Raw genomic sequence first — 18692 nt, forward strand, 5'->3', positions numbered from 1 at the left:
CAATACTAGGTACGCTGTCTGGTTGCTGTCAAGGAGCTGACAGTTTGAAGATTAAGTGGTTTAAACCAGGACTTGGAAAATATTTTGCCTCCAGGCTAAAGCAATTTCTTTCTTGTACTTCCTACAGAAATCAGGAAAGGTTTTAATCCTTTTTCCAAAGGTTCTATAGATGTATTAAATCTAGAGAATATTATGGTCAGTTCTACTGGGGGTACAAAGATGGAAAGTCTATATAAAATTCTTACGGAAGCCTGAAGTTCTTGCTGTAAGACGTTAACCATCATTGAAGCCAAATGTATGCAGTGATTCTGACATAAAATACAGCTTCACGCAACTGAATGCTCTCTCAGCACCCAATGGAATGAATAAATCATTAATTTTATTGATCTGTGCATTTTCAGTGATAACTGGAAATGCTTTTTCATTAAATATATTCTGATTGGTCCAAATCATTAGTAATGGCTGCTGTAATAATCCTTCTTGCCCAAGAGCAAACAATCTAGAAGAAATGTCCTACTCAACATTAATGAAGAATTTCTCTGATTGATCTATTTAATGAGCACACTGTAGGATACTTTTTACTGTAGTGAGATAATATTGGCTTGTTTCGAAAGTTTTGTTCTTAGTTTATGACTCATTAATCGAATCCCAAGTGGCTGTACTAGTTCAACTTCAGAGCTTTCATAAAAAGATTATTAAGAACCTGTCATGCTTAGGAACTTTTTAATCACTTTCAAGACCTTTATCATGTTAGTTGGACTGTCTAACAAAATAACCATCTGCTCCTTCATTTATAGTATAAACATACAGATTCAACTAAACTTTTCTACAGCTATCTTGCTGATAAAATTAATGAGAATTAATTGCAATAAGTTGTATTAACAAAATGCTTGCCTGGAAGCTGAATTGGATTCTTCACCTCGGAAAGAAAAATTACTGTTTAATAATTAATAATAATTATTTTATTATTTATAATTAATTATAATAATATCATTATTTAATAATTTAATAATAGTTTTACATATCTTCATAGTTAATACTTGTTTTCTGCTTTGCTTCCTGATAAGGAACATGTTGTTTAATATCATTCCTTACAACACCACTGACAAGGATTGCCAGAGGGATAAATCTGTGGGGTTTCTTATTTTCAGAAAATGAATCTATCTAGTCTGTCTTCTGCATATTTTACTGTTATTTTTGGAGTAATTAGTTTGCAATCTTCCACTTTCTATTTTCTTACTGTTGACATAATATGAGATGTGCATGGCTTGACTTATAAGCTTTTCTCTACTGATACTAGGAAATGAATGAAGAAGTCATTGGAATTACTAACAACATTCTAATATAAAAACAAGTGTAATTCTTAACTTTGCTCTGCATACTTCCAACCTCACAGAAGTCATTAGCAGGATGAATCTACTGAGGTTTTTATGTTCCTTGAACTCAGAATGTCAGTATTGCCAACACAGAGAGAATCCTAAAAACCGGGAGTTTTCTTTTAAAATAAATTAAAAATTAATAATATTTTGGGTTCTTTGTTTGTATTCTGATTTTAAAGTCATGAGTTCATGTTTTCATTCTTTATCTTTGCAGCTTGGAGGGCTAGAAACATTATTTAAAAAAAAATGAAGCTAAGATTTTCATACAGTAATTTTGACCTTCCTTGTGATTTGAAACTTGTCTTTTTACTGAAAGAAAATCTGTAGTAACACGAGTTAGAATAATAGTTCTTGCCAAAGACTTGAACCAAAAAGCACTTTTGCAGCTTCTTAACATTAAGCATGTGAGTTGTATGCTTGAAATCAGTGGAACTACCCATATACTTAAAGTTAAGAATGAGTTAGTGTTTTGCAAAATTGGTGCCAAATGCTGAGCACCTTTGGAGTCTCCGGTCCTAAACTGCGTATGGTAAATATCAACAGAAACAGCTGACAAATAATAAAAGAACATTGTATTGTAGTGTTCTTTTATAATCTGTTTGCTCATGAAAGGAGAGAAAGCAAAGAAAGAAGAGGGAACAAAGGCAACCATGTACATGGCTCAAAATTATAGTTATTAAACACAGAGACCAAATGTCTTTGAAACTTGATTGCTCATTTTCTTTCATACTTCCCTTTCCAGTTTTGATTTTACTGGATATTTGCCATAATGAGTGTCAAAGGTACACCAGGTTAAGAATAGGAAAGATGCTTTTGTGGTTAAAGCCTACAACTGAGAGTTGGAAATGTAGGTTTTATCTCAGTTTAAGCCATTCACTTGAACATAGGCTTAACATCCTCATCCACTTTGTGAATTGGGAGTGAATCGTTAGCTGTCTCAGGTTTCCTGGGTGCTCTCAGGCAAGGTGCTTTAATAACTATTTGGTTTCAATAACATAGCTATCAAGTGATTTTTTTTTTCTATTGTATCTACCCATATCAATAGTCAGATGGAAAAGTATAAACTGTTTTTGCTTTCATTTGCATAGCTCCTGTATCTCAGGGGGCCTCTGGCATGGGTCAAAAGCTTAGTTTATTTACTTTAAATGATAATTCAGCACCAGTAATCACTTCTTGTTCAGTCATTTTAATCTCTGAAGCTTTAGTAACTGTTTGTGTTAAGTTGCATGAGAGAGGAAATTTCACAAGTGACCATAGTTTTTGAATAGTACATCATTTTGGGCCTCAGCAAATCCATGGGAATGTTGTAGGAAGATCCTGCTGAGATTCTACGCAGGGAGCCGTTGACCTGGTCTATGAGAAAATGACATTGTTAAAATATGACTTGACTGGACATAGCTAACCCTTTAAAATTTTCTTTTTTTACTTAAAATTCCTCTTACTGTAATATGTTATTTTAAGTTAAAAGCTTGTTTTGGTTTTTTTGCACTTGGTTGTTAGTTGAAATTGAGTTGATAGGAGTTTGAGATGCTCAGCATCTCTGCCAATGATGCCTTTGCGCTCTTGCACTTTGGAAAGTATCAGTTGTTTCCATATGGGTTAGTTACAGTTTCCTTAACGCCTGGAGTCTCATGCAGTAGCAGTTCGTTGCTGTTGGGATGCAGGCCAACCTTTGTTGGGTTGCACTGTCCAGCTCCATCCCAGCCTTTTTTAATTGGATTGTGCCTGTTTACCCTTGCACTGTTTTTGGGCCTGGATTTGGGCCTGATTTTTAAATGTGCCATGTTTGAAGTAGGCTAAATATTTAAAAAAAATTCTGCCATGCTGTTTTAAGTCATTGCCTACAAGACATTGTCATCTTGCTACTCTTTTGTATCTTGTTTTACTCAATTCCCACAACTAAAATAATGTGAACACCTATGTTTCTTAAAAGCAGAGGATTGCAGTGGATCAAACAAAGGCTAATATGCATCTCCCAAAATGGATTAATTGCAGTCCTGGTCACTTGTCACTATTGCAAAGGAATTATCCTTTAAAAATTTTTTTTGCTGGTTGTATAATTCAAGTTCAGTCAGTTAATAATAGAACATATGTGGAATCAGTTCTTAAATCTCCTTAGATTTCCATTGTTAAGTAGATTATATTTAGTAAAACATTGAATATGCAAATACTGCATCTCCCACTCAGGTTTTTTTCAAGACCTTAAAAGTAGTCCTAGAATGGAGGAGAATAATAGGTTTCTTTTAACCCCAGGGTAAAGTGACAGAAAATCCATCATAAATGACAGCTGTACATGGTCACATGTGAAGGAAGTTTCTTTCTTTACATCATTTTTGCTATATTTTGCTGTCCAAATGAAGTATCACTGGACCTGCTCCATCAGAAGGCGGCCCATGTTTTTCTTCAATTGCTTTGCACCAGTATAAGCTGTTACTTTTTTACAAGATAAATACATATATCTTTTCTACTAAGTTGGAAAGCACAGAAAAGTTAATGCTTACCTTTGCTTACACTATATTTTTTTTAAATCTATATTACCTGAAAGGATATTTGAATTGTCACAAAACATTTCTTATATTAATCAACAATCTGTTAGATTTGCAGCGGATGCCTTAACAATGAAGACCTCAGTGCAGTTGTAGCAGAAGTGCTTCTTTACTCTTTAGTACTATGACTTAACGTGACCTTGTCTGTCCTTGTCCTAGGTAATATTCACAATGTAAAATGGTGTTCTAAAGCCCCTCATAGTCCAATCTGCATAGAGCACATTGAGTAATTTGTGGGTTTGTTCTTTCACCAAAAACGTTTATAGCTTTTGGCTTTAAAAATAGTTCTGGAGCACAGCAAAACAGAAGAAGCTTTGGCCTAGATATTACATAGAATGGCAGATGAACAGGCTTGATTTCATTTTAGGCATTTTGCCCAGGGCACTTTTTATAGAACATACAGTGACTCTAGGGGTTCTTAGGCTATGGTCACATCAGATTTTTGCATTTGTTCTTCAAAAGGAAAATGAATATACTTTTCACAATCTAAGTACTCCATGCAGCTTCATTTTTAAAGTTTAACACTTGCTTTCAGTGATAAAAAAAACCCTTGCTGGTGTGTTCTTTATGGTTCTCTGTGAGAAGAATACACTAATTCTACAACTAATCTTCTTATCCATGCTGGTGGACAGTTTAAATCTGTTTTTACGCTAACTTATGTAATGTATATCATTTGTTTTGAATTCCTTGCTGTCTATTTCTGATCTAAAACCACTTTCCAGAAGTCAGTGAATTTTGCCTCAGAATGTCCTTGTGAAGCATGTAGAGGAGAATCTCATTACAGAAACCAGGAAACTAAAGTGCACAGGAAGATTAAGTCCTATTAAAATATATATATTACTAATTTTAGGACCTCAGCTATTTGCATGTATAACAAGGATTTCAGTTTTTTTTAGGCTTCTTACAAGTTGAACACTTAAAAATTGAGACAAACGTGAACCTTATGTTGATCTGTAAAGATATGAACTATTGTGCTTGACTTCTAAAAAGCAAAAAATTTAACTCCTGGTTATTAATGTTATGTGATTTTTATCTTAGTTCATCTTTGCACTAGTCCTCTATCTGTGTATATGAAGTAAGCGGTTAACTCTTTTTTGCACTGTCCTTTTATTAAAAGTGGTTAGTCAAGAACATATATTTAGCTTCAGTAAGAGTTGTGAAAGAGAACAACACAATGTCTCTTGTGAACCAACACTTAATTATTCATCTTTTTCCCTTGTTCACTTATCCATATTCTCTTCTCACTCTTCTGTCCTCCCCTATAATACTCTGAGGGTCTTTAGTTTTTACATGTTCACTGGTAAAATATAGGGAGCAAATAGAACTCATAGTAAAAAAAATAAAGCAACCCAGATCGGAGGTAATTGGAACATTAACAATAACATGGTTATTATTCTTTGCCTTTCTTCTTACAAGAGGGAGGGCGGTCTTGTGAATAAAGTTCATGAGCAGGGATTGGGAGACCTGGGTTCTTTTATGGTGGAATCTGAACAATTTATCTCTCTGTCTCAGTTTTCTGTCTATAAAGGATGCCAATTTTCTACTTCAGAAGGATGTTGCAATCCTTGGTTTGTTAAAGCTCTTTGAAATTCTTGACAGGAAACATGCTGGTATAAGTGTAAAGTACTATTAGACTAGCTTTAGTATCCCAGGTTCTTAAAAGATTTTACAAGCACTAACTGTCCTTTTCAGCCCTCCAGAAGGCAGATGCGTAGAACTGAATGATCTCTATGCTACAAATGGTCAAACTAAGATACCGAGGCATGGCACTGACTTTCCTGATGCCACACATCTAAGCGAGGGGCAAAACCGGAAGGGAACTTAGGAGTCCCAGTCCTCTGTGCAACACGCCACACTGCTCTGCTTTCAAAGCACAATGCGAGGAGAGTGTTTGTGGTTTATGAAGAAGCAGGGTTTAATAAGGCCATTCTTTTGCATCCAAACTAGATTTCAAATGTGCTTGTTAACTCTCATTTCAGTTTAAACGCTATGTTAATAAGCTTCGAAGCAAGAACACGTTTTACAAAAAGAAGCGTCAAGAAATAGCAGAAATTACAGCAGAGTATGGTATTCTGCAGAGAACGGAAGAACTCCTTAAACAGCGCCATGATGCTATTCAGGAGCAGTTGGTAATGCAAAAACTAGCACTACAATGCTGTCAGATCTCTTATTGCTGCTATTGGAACCATTAAAACAGTTAAACTGACTTAATTATATTGACATTTTCAGTGTATACAAACCTCAGAGTTTTCCTGGTGTTTGCTAAAACCAGGCAAATCATACTGTGGTATAGGAATTGTATCACTTCAAGGTTTTTCTGGGCTGTTATATTTCATGACTGGAAATAGTGGGGAGAGGGTTTAACCTGAATGATCTAATCTTGCATACTGAAATCCATGGCAGTACATTAATTGACTTCAATTAAGGAGCAGGATTGGGCTATTAAAGAGTTGCAGGTGATCTTTAGCATACAGTGAAGGCTTTACGATTGCCTTATCAGTAGTCAGGTTCAGGTAAAAGCTACTTCTATAGCATGACAACTACTGGAATAGGACTAGAAAGACAAACAGCTTAGTGCAAAGCATTTAGAAGAGAGGCAGAAATTGAATACTAGCCAAAAAGTGCTTCTAGCATTGGATGACAGGAGGATTTCCAGCATCAATCAAGAACAGCAGAATATGCATCACTGTAAGCCTCCAGGAAACGTATTTTCATCCAAACACAAACAGGGTTTTTTTCTCTCTCTACTTTCTGTTATCACTTTGGTATAGTTTTGTTTATGGATTTAGCTTTATTTTATGGCTAGTGTTAGTCCTATTTTGTTGCAAAGAGGTACGGTTTTTTTTTTTTTTAACAAATGGTCTGATAAAAAAAAAAACATGGAAAACCTCTAAAGAAGAAAGCTCGTATATTTGAGTGTGTTATGTTGGTCAGTGCAACCGTTCTTTAGGAGATTCACTGTTTACAAAACAAAAATGGAGCTACTCTTTGTGAATCAAGCTATAAAATTTGTTTAATTAGTATCAGTAAGGGTCAGGGCATTTCCTCAGGATAAATGATCCATGAGGAGGAATTGGCTACAAGGCATTGCTGAGTATAGCTACATCATCACTGCAAAAAAAACCATGTCGGTGTGTCTGTTTTTTACAGCAGGATAGCTAGTATGCATTAGCCATCCCACTGCAAAATCTTAGCAGACAAAGCACCAGTCATTTTCCTACCAGGTTGCTAGGTTAGGTTAGCGCTAAATCCCGGCCCACAGCTGATTCACCTTGCCATAAAATTGCCCAGCTTTTGCCTCCACTAGGTTTTCACCATGGAATAGCTCACATGCATCATTTCACACTTAAAACCCCCCCAGCAGGTTTTGGTTTTTTGGGGGGGGTTGGTTTTTTTTTTAAGCAGTGAAGATCATGTCCATCTTAAATTGCTACAAGTTATTAAATCCCACAAAATGCTCCCCACCATGGTGGCCAGAGCTATTCTGAGAGACTTAAGAAACCTGTATTTTTTGTGTGGTTTTCCTAGGAGTGATGCAATTGGAATTTGCAGATCTGGGCTACTGCTATAGAATTAAGGCCCTGTGCATTGGCGAGTTTTGTATGACCAAACTACCTTTTTACATATTTAATGATAACTATTAATAACTGTAATGTGAATGAAAAGATAAAGTTTTGTTAAAATGTAACCAAAATAAAACACAGTTAAAAACTTCCTGTAAGTACTGCCTTCCAAATATTTTGAAGAAACTAACAGGAAAAATAGTTTTCTATGTTTAAAAAATGCCTTAAGGTGTCTTCTGTAAGTAAAACATCATTGAAGAATACAGTTAATAGTTCAGCAATACTGTATTCTGTACTTGTTTGGATGAGCAGTTGTCTATAGAATTACTTCTATTTGGTATAGATGATATTATCAATATTGACATCCTTATTAGAAACTTTAAAATTATGTACAGACCCTGATCCAAAAGCCAGTGAAATTAGTGGCAAGTTTTTCTGTTGACTTGAGTGGCCTTTGGCCCTCACCCCAGCTTGTGATAGTGCAGGAAGCAGTTAATGCCCTAGAGAATAATAACATGGCAAATACAGGTGGAGTGTTCTTATAGAGAGTCAAATCATTGTGTTATTCTTAAAATAAACTGATTTCAGCACTTAGCTTACCTTCAGCTTTCTTGCAGTATTTCAGTTGCATCAGAGCTTTTGTTTCATGATATGCCAGCTCCTATAGTCATATTTTGTATTTGTTCCTGTGTCTGCAGCAAGCAACTGAAGACAAGAAGGGGATCTCTGGGTACAGTTATACTCAAGAGGAGTTGGAAAGAGTATCTGCAGTAAAAAGCGAGACGGATGAAATGAAGGGACGAACGTTAGATAACATGTCTGAAATGGTGATTTCCTGATTTTAACTGTTACATTTCTACAAGTTTGATGTTTAGTTCCTGAAAAATAAAAGCTGGAATAACTTCCCTGTCCAGGGCTTTTGCTTCATTGCAATGTATATTTGTAGCAGTAGGTTTTGTAACATATTTTAAAGAATAAATATCTACAAAGGGTACATGAGTTTTATTAAAATGTACACATTTTATTTCCTTTTGAAGTACAAAGAAGGACTTTAAATGTTTTCTCCTGCTTTTTTCTTCCTTGTCAGGGCTATCAAGTTTGCTTTTCTTTGGTTTTGACTGTGCAGTGATTTCATAGACTATTTTAGTTGCATCTTTAACAAAGTTTTTTTACATAAGTGTTAATTAGTCAGAATGAAAAAGATGTTTTCAAACAATAGTTTTTTAATTAACATGGCCAAAAATCCATTCCTCTCTCTGTTGTTTGGCTTTCAGTTATTTTGGCTTTTGTCACTGTCATTCATCAAGGTGTTAAAAAAAAGACAGGGTTTCAATCTCTCATGAAAAAAACAAGCAGGGTTTTGTTTTTTTTTAAAGGTTCTCCAGCCTTCTTTCGTTATGTGGAATAACAAAGCAAAACAGTTTTTTGAGGGAAGGGTTTTCTTAGATTTTTTTAACACTTTACATATCATCCAGTCACTTTGTTTTAAAACAGTATTTCTGAGCCAAGAGGTTAAATATAATAAGAACTGTTAGGATAATTAATTCTCCTTAATTAAAATGCTTGTGTTTTTATATATATATTTTAAACAATTTTCACAATTATCATGAATATGCTTGGAAAAAAAAAAGATAGGAACTAAGCCAGCAATAGGAAATGCCTGAGCATGAACAATTTCCTCTTCTGGAGTGTCATCAAAGAAACGTGGAATGTTCAGATAAAAAAAGAATGGGAACCCCAGTGTGTCAGGGCATGTGCAAAGAACATGATGTTTGAAGTCCAGCCAAGAGCCTACCTGCTGGGCTTCCAGCCAGTTTGTCAAGCAGGAGAAAGGGTTAGGGATTGAACTGGACTTAGGAGGGTGGTGAAAGTCGGGGTGGGGGAGAGAGCTTGACAATTCCCATAAGGCCTGAGCCAACTTCTGCTGAAGGGAGAAGTTATCCTTTATTCCATAGACAAGCTCCCCTTTTATGATTGATTGTGCAAAATGCCTACCTCCAAAGTTTTGAAAAGAGGAGGAAATAAGTTGAGCACAAATCTGTGTAATTTTATATTTAACCTGATCCAAGGGCATTATACAAGGATTTGTTATTTTTATTACTGATCCAGATGTTCTTTGCAGCTATTCTTTATGCTTCCAGATAAATGCTTACAGCATATGCATGTAACTTTAAAAAGCACAGCAAACCTTTTTTTTTTTTTTAAACTTTTTTAAGCTTGTCAGGGTTTGACTGTCCATGCACCTGACCTAAAAGGGCTCAGAGAGATTTTTTTTTTCCACCTTGGCTGCCAGAGTACGCCAGCCAATAGATTGCATAATCAGCCAGATAGAATGAATCAATTCTATATACAGCATAAGGGACAGGCAGAATGTCAGGGGATTCTAATAAAGCAGTTAAAACTATAAAAGCAGGGTGTAATATGTTCCTGAATGATGGTACCCCTAACATTTATAATAGTTCAGTCTGCCTCCTTCTGTCACATCTTACGATATCCTTTACTTTCACCCCCTTTCCTCCCTCCATTCCAGTCCTAATGCTCTCACTATATTACCATATTGATGACACATTCATGAAATATATTTTTCCTACACATCAGGTAAAAAAACTGAATGCAACGGTAGCAGAAAAGAAGTCAAGCCTGGCTCCAGTTGTCAAAGAATTGAGACAGTTGCGGCAGAAGTGCCAGGTTAGTCATGCTGTTTCAAGAACATGATATACAATGGATGTCAGTTAGCTATGTGTGCCAGGTAGTTATGTGGGACATGCCTTTGCCTGTGCAGTCTCAGATACACATGGCACCTGCTTCTGTGCTGTATTCTTCTACTGGTGCGACTGCAGTGTTATGGGAACTTATAGCAGCATAAAATTGGTGTTACAGGCCAATCGGTCTGTAGACAGTAAATGCATATAGAAATTTTCTTGCAGAAGTTTGTGCATAATAATGATTCTGTGTATGGACTTAAAAGCTGAGTTGATCTCTGTGAAAATTCAAGCTTGTATGCTTGATACTTAGGTTCTACTTGGTTTCTTAGAACTCTGGGGTTATGTCAACACCACATCTCTGGCACTGCAGGGCAGAAACACATGTGACTTCCCCCACCCAAATAGCTTCCACTTGTGTACATCAACCCCTGAATTATTTCATAGATTTCATAGACATTAGGGCTGGAAGGGACCTCGGGAGATCGAGTCCAGCCCCCTGCCCAAAGGGCAGGAAGTCCGCTGGGGTCATAGGATCCCAGCAAGATAAGCATCCAATTTACTCTTGAAGGTGTTCAATGTAGGTGCTTGAACCACCTCCGCTGGCAGACTGTTCCAGACCTTGGGGGCTCGGACAGTAAAGAAATTCTTCCTTCTGCAAGACTGTTTCAGGCTGGACATGAGTTTGTGACCGTTCGACCTCGTCATCCCTTGGGGCACTTTGGTGAACAAACGTTCCCCCAGATCCTGGTGGTCACCCCTGATAAACTTATAGGTGGCCATCAGATCACCCCTGAGCCTACGCTTTTCCAGGCTAAAGAGTCCCATGGCTCTCAGCCTGTCATGGTGGTATAGCTGCACTGAGGACATCCCTGTTGCTGCTTTTGAGCCCTCTGTCTCCTACGCATTTGAGAGCAGCCCCAGGAGACACCATCCCATTTCCCAGATTGGTGCATACAAGTGGCAACAGGTAGGTGGCCTATGCTTGAGCATGTCCCTCCCCAAGATGCCAGGGGCATGGTGTGGGCACACCCTCAGAGCTGGATCCTCCGTTGGCACCAATCTGTACTACCTTGTGGATGTCATTGAATTGTACCCCTTAAGGTGTACATTTTATATAATATATAATATAGCTACATATACACAAACAGAGAAAATAGAATGATTTAAACAATAAATAACACTAGTATTAGTTACATGAGAGAGATGCATAATTCATAAAAGAATTATGAAGTTTAGGGAAGCCTAGAGAAGTGGAACAACTAGGCTTAGCTTAAAATGAGGCTGAGACAAGCAGTTTGCAACAAGAAGTATCTAAGGGCATCAGAAATGGGTGTAGTTATCTGGCTTAAGCTTTTTCACTTGCCAGAATTTCTTCAGGGCAAAACAAAATCGGACAGGAAGAATGGGCAATATCAAAGTTCTGAAATTGCTATTTATTGGTTTGCCCCTCTATTGAATACTAATGAATTTCTGCTAAAGTATTCCTTTTAAAAATGGATTACGGATAAAATTCCATCTGGACAGTAATGCATGTTAATATAATCTTCTGTATCAGGGCTTCGAAGATAGAAAATTTATCTACGTGCTTTAGACATTTTATAAGGTTCATAGACCAGTGGTGTCAAACATACAGCCTGTGGGCCACATCTGGCTTGCAAAGCCTCTGTATCCAGGCTACTGTTGGGCTACTAGAAATGGGAGGCCTTGACGTGCTGCAGAATCTGGGGCCCCTTGATTCTTCTGGGCACAGCCTTCGGTGGCAATGTTGGTTTCCCACTGCCACCCCTCAGTGAACTCCCTCAAACTGGACCACTTTCCACTGCCATGGTAGCCACTGTGGCAGCCCTTCTGCCCCGACTGGATCCAGCCTACAAGGAGCCTAGCAGTCTGAAAATGGCCTGGGGCCTCAAGTGAGTTTGACAGCCCTGTTAAAAACAGCATGCCATTCAAAGCCTCACCTGGTGTCAGTAGGCCACTTCCCGTTAAGGTGGAAGATATGGTTTCTAGTTTTTCAGGGGGGCTTGTTAGCTGAGTTCCGAAGCACTTTTTAACAGTTCATTTTAATTGTTGCTCAGCAGATACAAGATAACGCAGTTTGTTGTATACAACTATAAGAACAGCTTTTGATAGCTTAGTACAATTATTTTTCTTGTTTGCTAACAAGCAACATAACTTTCCTTTCCTTCCACACAGGCCATCTCATTTTATATGGAAAATATGTCAACCAAATTATTGTAAATGGGACTTCATACATCATTTATGTTCTCATAAGCTTATAATGTTTAAACAGCAAGTATAAACCCTTAACACAATTTAAAGTAGTTAGAAATCAAAGCCACCTTGTTAAAGATAGTGGATATAAATATAAAAAGGCCACTCACAGTTTATACTACTGATCCTTCAACATGCAGGTTTCCCTTATGTATAATGATACTCGTATGTCTGCTTAGGTTATGTAAGTAGCTCTGAGCGTGCCAGCTGATGTTAAAGGGTGAGATTGACAAGCACATACATTGCTTAGGTGCCACATGTTACCAGCTTGAAGTTTTCATTGACATGACCTTCTCTCCTCTTCACCCCAGGAATTAACTCAAGAATGTGATGAAAAAAAAGTCCAATATGACAGCTGTGCGGCAGGTTTAGAAAGCAACCGCTCCACGCTGGAACAAGTAAGATTGCTGTCAGCGTGTAGTTCCAGACTCTCTGAAACAGAGGAGTCATAATGGGATTCCTTCTCCTTTTCCTTCCTTCTTCACATGGAAGGCCCAATACATAGAAGGTGGAAATGAGTCAATGGCTATGCATTCCCAACTCTCTCTACCTCAAGCTGTCTAAAGCATGGAGATAGCTAGACTTGTATATGGCTTCTATTTTGAATAGCATCAAAAGAACTCAGTGAACCTGGCAGTCTATCCAGTGCAGTCTAACTCCTGACTTGCAAAAATCTTGTAGTAGAAGATGTAGCTGTCAGAATCTGTGCTCAGCTATGCAGAACCTGCTAGGATAGATTTTGGGCATTTTAATGTTAATCAGTTATTTGCCAGAAGAAATCTTCAGAGGCATTTATATAACTGCATTGGCTGTTTAAATGAGTAAAGTGTCTGTGTAAGGTGTAGTTTAATTCAAGAGGAATAAGAGTATCCACAAAGTGAGTTAGTGTGGATTACCTTTACCACAATAACTGTTCTGCACTAGCTATTCCTAGCAATTTTTCCAGGTGGACAAGCCCTAACTCATGGTCTAACACAAGGTAATTCATTGTCAGTTAGTATATTTACTGCTATGACTGTAACCTCTGAATAGAGACACTTCCTAAATAGTTTCCAGACAATACACACTTGTTCCTAGTTGTGTTTAGTACTTGGTTGTTGTTAACTGGCAATCAAGTTACTTGCTAGAACATGACTGAAAATTTATGTCCAGACAAAATGTGATCCTTCTAATTACCATTTATAGAGATCGTTAATACTGTAAAGCCTGTATCATTTTCATATTTAAGGCACCAACCATATGTAATGTTGTTTTACCATTATGCGCTGCTGCTGCAGAGCCACAAGAGTGCCTGGGTGAGAGAGCATTTAAATCATTTTGTAAATATTAACGGCTTAGAAATTTCTTCTTGTGTCCATGTGTAGGGTGAGCAAAATCTTTATGGCATTCAAAGATTTTGGCTCCAAAGTGAAGATTTTTGTTTCTAGGAAACATGATTGGGTTAAGTAACTGAATTCCCTTCATATTTTATCCATGTATATGTAGGACCTTTTCCTGCAGTCAGAGCCCTGCAAGCAGGTCTCTTCTTTAAGCACACCCCATTATACGTTACGCAGTATTCCAGTATGTCTGCTGTGGCTTTTCTGTTGTTCTCACTCAATAAAAATGATTTCATTCTTCAGGAAGTCAGAGGGCTTCGTCAAGAGTGTATTCAGGAAGAAAGTGGCTATCATTTTATTAACTGCACAAAACAGGTAAGACCACAAAAAACCCTACGTTGTTTAGGTGAAACTTCAGGCTGTCTGAAACTACTGTGTATTTCTGTTCAGAACCTAGAAGTGCAGCTTCAGCGTGCGAAAGATGAAATGAAGATGTACATCTCCCCAGATCCCCAGGAAAGAAGAAAAGCAATTAGGTAAATTATTTCTTATGTGTGGATTCAGAGAACTTTGATAAACTGAGATTTAGAGAGGACTTTTCTCATTGGCATTTTAACTGGAAAAAAGGATTTCATTCTGTATGTTTAAAAAATGCTATAATGATCTAAAAATAAGTATCTGTCTGACAGATCCTGCTCTATATCCAGTTCTTTCAAACATACCACAAGCTTTTCCCTGCGTGTTGGAGAAGGCAGGCCAGATAATAGTTTTCAACTTGTGGCTCCTGTTGGGAGGGGATTCAGAGGACCTGTGCTCTTGCCAAGCCCCATAAAGGAAGCATGGCTGAGTTGGTCAGATTCCCTTCAGGGCTTCTGCATATGGAAGCAGAAAGTGCACCACTTTTCAGAGGTAAAGTATATGCTGTCCTCAGATTCTGACTGGTTCTTGCCATCCCTCCAACTCCTTTTCTAGTGCAAGACCTTACATGGCCATGGCTACTTGAAAGGAGGAGTGCCTGTGCTCAACAGAAATTGTTCCTTGCTGCTGGTACCCTCCATCCAACTTGACACAAGTCAGCCTTATGGATAGTTTTCACCAAGAGATAGTATAATATTACTGGACACAGTCCTCCTAGGAATTGTCTTTGTTAGTGTGTTTCATTCCAGTTTAAAGGCAGAACCTCCTTCACTTTTCAATATACTTTCTTCATCTAGGAATGATGGGAAGAGGAGGAAAATGGTTATAAAAACTCTGACCAGCATTATTTTTATATAGTTTTCAAAATGTAGTCTAATAAAAAGCCAAATCTTTTGCGGGAACATTTTGATTTTGATTAAATGGTCTTCGTGAAAAGATGTGAAGATTTTGTTTCAACAGTGTCGAAACATTTTAATTCATGTCATGTAGACTTTTTTTATTAAAAGGAGAAATATATTTCTCTTTCAATTTTTTTATATTCTACATTTATTCCATATTTTTACTCTTACACTAAAAATGGGAAAAAATGATTCAACACTACAAAACTAAACATCTGATCAATCAATGTTCTTGGGCATTTTTATTCAACAGGATGAAATCTAATATTTAATTATGATTTTAGAATGAAAAACATTTTGAAATAATAGAATTTCCCATGGAACAGAAATTTTGTTTCCAACTGGACTTAACTAAGCTTGTTTAAGGTCTTTTTTAAATAAAACTAAATTGTTTAATGGATTTACCATTTAAAATTAATTGATTTAATTACTTGAACATTAAGAATTAACATTGCATAAAGTATTGTAACTAGTTTTTTCAAAGCTGTTTGTAGCTGACATTTCTTTTCCTTGGAAATAAATTTTCTTATGTCTGAGAAATTATCTAAATTTAGCTTTAACAGTAACGTTGCCTATTTTTGGTAAAGATCCAGTTCCTATTGAAATTATGGGGAAAATGTTCTTTGAGTTTAGAAGAACAAATGCATCTAGTTTTTTTAAAAAGTTAACAATTATGATGACATCAATAAAACGCTACGCAGTGCAGTGCTGATTTGAAATCATCAGTTTTACTGGTGTCTTGCTAAGCCACCCAAGGTTTACATGAATGAGTCTGTGTGTTTATTGCTTAGCCTGTACAAAGCCATTGTCACTAGATCTTTGGTGTGAGAACTCTTCAGTGATTTCTTTATCTGTAGTTCAACGACATGACAGACTAGTGCTGGTGATCCATCATAATCTACTCTGTCAGTGCAGTAGTTCCCATATATCCTTTTGTACAGGCTGCCAAAATTCTTAAAAAAATTATCACACTGACAATATCCTGTGGGGAAAAAATAACTCTATGGCATACTGAAATACCTTGGTTAAAATAAAAAGTAAATGGGCCCATGTACTGAACTGCTTGAACTGTTGGCCATCTAAATTTCTGCTTAAAACATGTTGAAGAAAAGTAAGAAGGAAATGATGGAATGATACTGTATGGGTCCAAATACAAGGTAAAAGTATGCAACAGAAAAGCAAGACAACTTGTATGGGTTCATAACACAAGTGTCATTAGGCTGGCAAGCCACAGTCTGGCAATGACCCCTTGCCCTAGGGGAGTGGTTTCAGCACTCTCAGGCTCTGGGCATCCCTCCGTATCTCCTGCGACTTGAGCGGCACCCGGTTCAGTAACTAATTTGTTAATTGCCACACTTAATTCTTGGTGGGAGGCAGCAAGAGGAGCAAGCATTTTGTCCCACTGTTGTACAGGGAACTGGGACAATTATGAGCTTACTTCCTTGCTCTGAAGCTGGTACAGACAAGCCTGTGCTTTGCTCCTCTGATGGGGAGGAGGAAGGAGCAAGCACTTAACTCCTCATTCAGGGTCCAGCAGGGGCAAACAGGAACTTGCTGCCTTCTGCTAGAGCCAGGCAGAGATGAGCCTATGCTTACCTCCTTGCATAGTGACGGGGCAGGGAAGAGCAAGTGTTTATCTCCTTGTACCCTGTGGCACCCTCAGAAGCAGGGTGTTGAGAACTATGGCTATAGGTATTTGGTTTTGAGCTGTGGTCTGGACTCTATAGCCTACTGATGATCTTCAAAGAGTTCCTAAGCAACTGGCAGCTACCTTCTATGTTATGGTAAAGTATCTTTCCATCTTCAACCTGTGACCCTTTCAGTCTGTTGGCATGATCCAAAATCCACTAAAATGAATGGAGAGACTCCCAGATGACTTCCCTAAACTGTGGATCACACCCCAGGCAATAGAGTGGTCTCTGAGGAGGGCAGTGCTGCTGATCTATTTAGCTATCTCCAGTGACCTATTTGATGGCTCCATTAAGGGACAGATGAGAAGGGTACATACTTTTGTGATTATGGTCAACAATTCTGTAAACTTACATAGACATAATATTCTTCTCCCCAACTCTGTTGGGGTCTCTTGTCGTCTTAAACTGCAGGTTGTCTGGGTCATGGACCAGGGCTTACTGCATAGTTGTAGACAGTCCAGAACAGTGAGCTGGGTACTAATGGACTACAGGCATTCAGTAATAATTGTCGTTTATAAATTATTTTCTCACATACAACACACACCATTTCCCCCACAATCAGACCCCCAAAATTGGGGGGCATGTATTAATCAGGGAAGCTGACTTTGTGCCCAGGATAAAAGCATCCTACTTTCGATTCCTGCTCTGCAGTACAGCAGCTGTTGCATTACTGGTCAGGCAGCTGCTGGAGTCGGTTGACTTAATGGCTCATTGTTCCTCACTCCAGAGGTGTTAATGGTCCTGATGTTCTGCTAATCCAGTTAACCTTTTTTAGGACAGTTTTGCCATCTGCTATCTGTTCCTAGTCTCTCTTCCTGTTTCACAGCCTTGGGAGACTCTCTACTCTTTTCAAAATTTTAGATCCACCCATAGAGGTCAGTCTTCAGCACCAGCTAGGGTTTGAGCTTTAGCTGAGCAGGGAAGGGAGCATGAGTCAGCTGAACGTGGTGGAAGGAACATAAAAACCCACCCTTCCAAATGTGTACTTAATAACCCTGCCTGTCCCCATCCTAATCTCTTTATATGGTGCATCCCTTCTGTTTCCCTTTATTTTTTTAAGACAGGATGCTCCTTAGAGCAGAGCATGCAATGAATGCTGTTGTAGTCTGTCTAATATTTAATGGAATCAAGGAAATGGGATTACACAATGGAGGAATATTAAAAATGGAGCACTGTGAGTTGAGTTGCGGGCTATTGGATGTAGTGAGCAAGATATCATCTTGCTTAATTCAACTCCTGTTAAGCATGAAAGTAGAGCTACAATAGGCAAAATGATAAACATTTCATGTTGACCTCTGTGTGAGTTCAAAGACCCATCACAGTTAAATAAGTCTAGTGGAGGCTTCAGTGTCCAGATACTTACCAAAAGCTAAATATTGAGAGAGAATGAGTTTCTCAACATCCTTTTGGAGTGTGTATGTATTTCCAGTGGGCACTGGAATGTAAACAGAACTAAAATGAGCCATAAATAGAGCAGCGCTTTCCTAATGTATTGAACAAAAAATGCCTTAATTCTGACCCTTTTTATTGAACGTAAACTCTGTTCCGTGCAGTCAGGACTAAGGAATGTGAAAAGTTAATTTTGTTCTCTAAAAATAGATTTTTTTTTAAAATTAAATTATTAAGTTGCATTCCTTCCAGCCATCATTATAAATAGTAAAGGAGAAAAAAAGATACTGTGGACAAGAGCTCTAATTTTCTAATCATTGCTTTGCAATAAGTGCATCTTTAAAAAAGGAAAAGAAAAGAAAAGGTTGCTTACAAAAAAATGTACATTCTTGGTGCCATGTTCTCAAATGGGTGAGAAGCTTCCAGCACACCTAAAGGGAAGGAGGTGAGTTGAGGTGGCTTTCACCTCCTTTGATCTCCTGAGAATAGCTGGGAATTGTTTTGGCTTGCAGT

General features: G+C 37.7%; 1 protein-coding gene across 6 annotated transcripts in view; it reads left to right on the forward strand.

The window, feature by feature from the left end:
* The window catches only part of IFT81 (intraflagellar transport 81), a 54129-nt gene that overhangs the window by 27350 nt on the left and 8087 nt on the right, over positions 1–18692 (forward strand). For 5 of the 6 annotated variants that reach the window (XM_090062222.1, XM_090062223.1, XM_090062224.1 and 2 more), the window contains 5 exons: positions 5905–6054; positions 8187–8315; positions 10087–10176; positions 12776–12862; positions 14087–14319. In XM_090062222.1, the coding sequence (XP_089918348.1) occupies positions 5905–6054; positions 8187–8315; positions 10087–10176; positions 12776–12862; positions 14087–14319 (689 nt within the window). The remainder of the gene's footprint in view (positions 1–5904; positions 6055–8186; positions 8316–10086; positions 10177–12775; positions 12863–14086; positions 14320–18692) is intronic. The other variant, XM_090062225.1, reaches the window with a different exon arrangement.

The sequence above is a fragment of the Crocodylus siamensis genome, chromosome 9 (genome assembly GCF_052110815.1).
Source record: "Crocodylus siamensis isolate JL-2025a chromosome 9, ASM5211081v1, whole genome shotgun sequence".
Taxonomy (NCBI): Eukaryota; Metazoa; Chordata; order Crocodylia; family Crocodylidae; genus Crocodylus; species Crocodylus siamensis.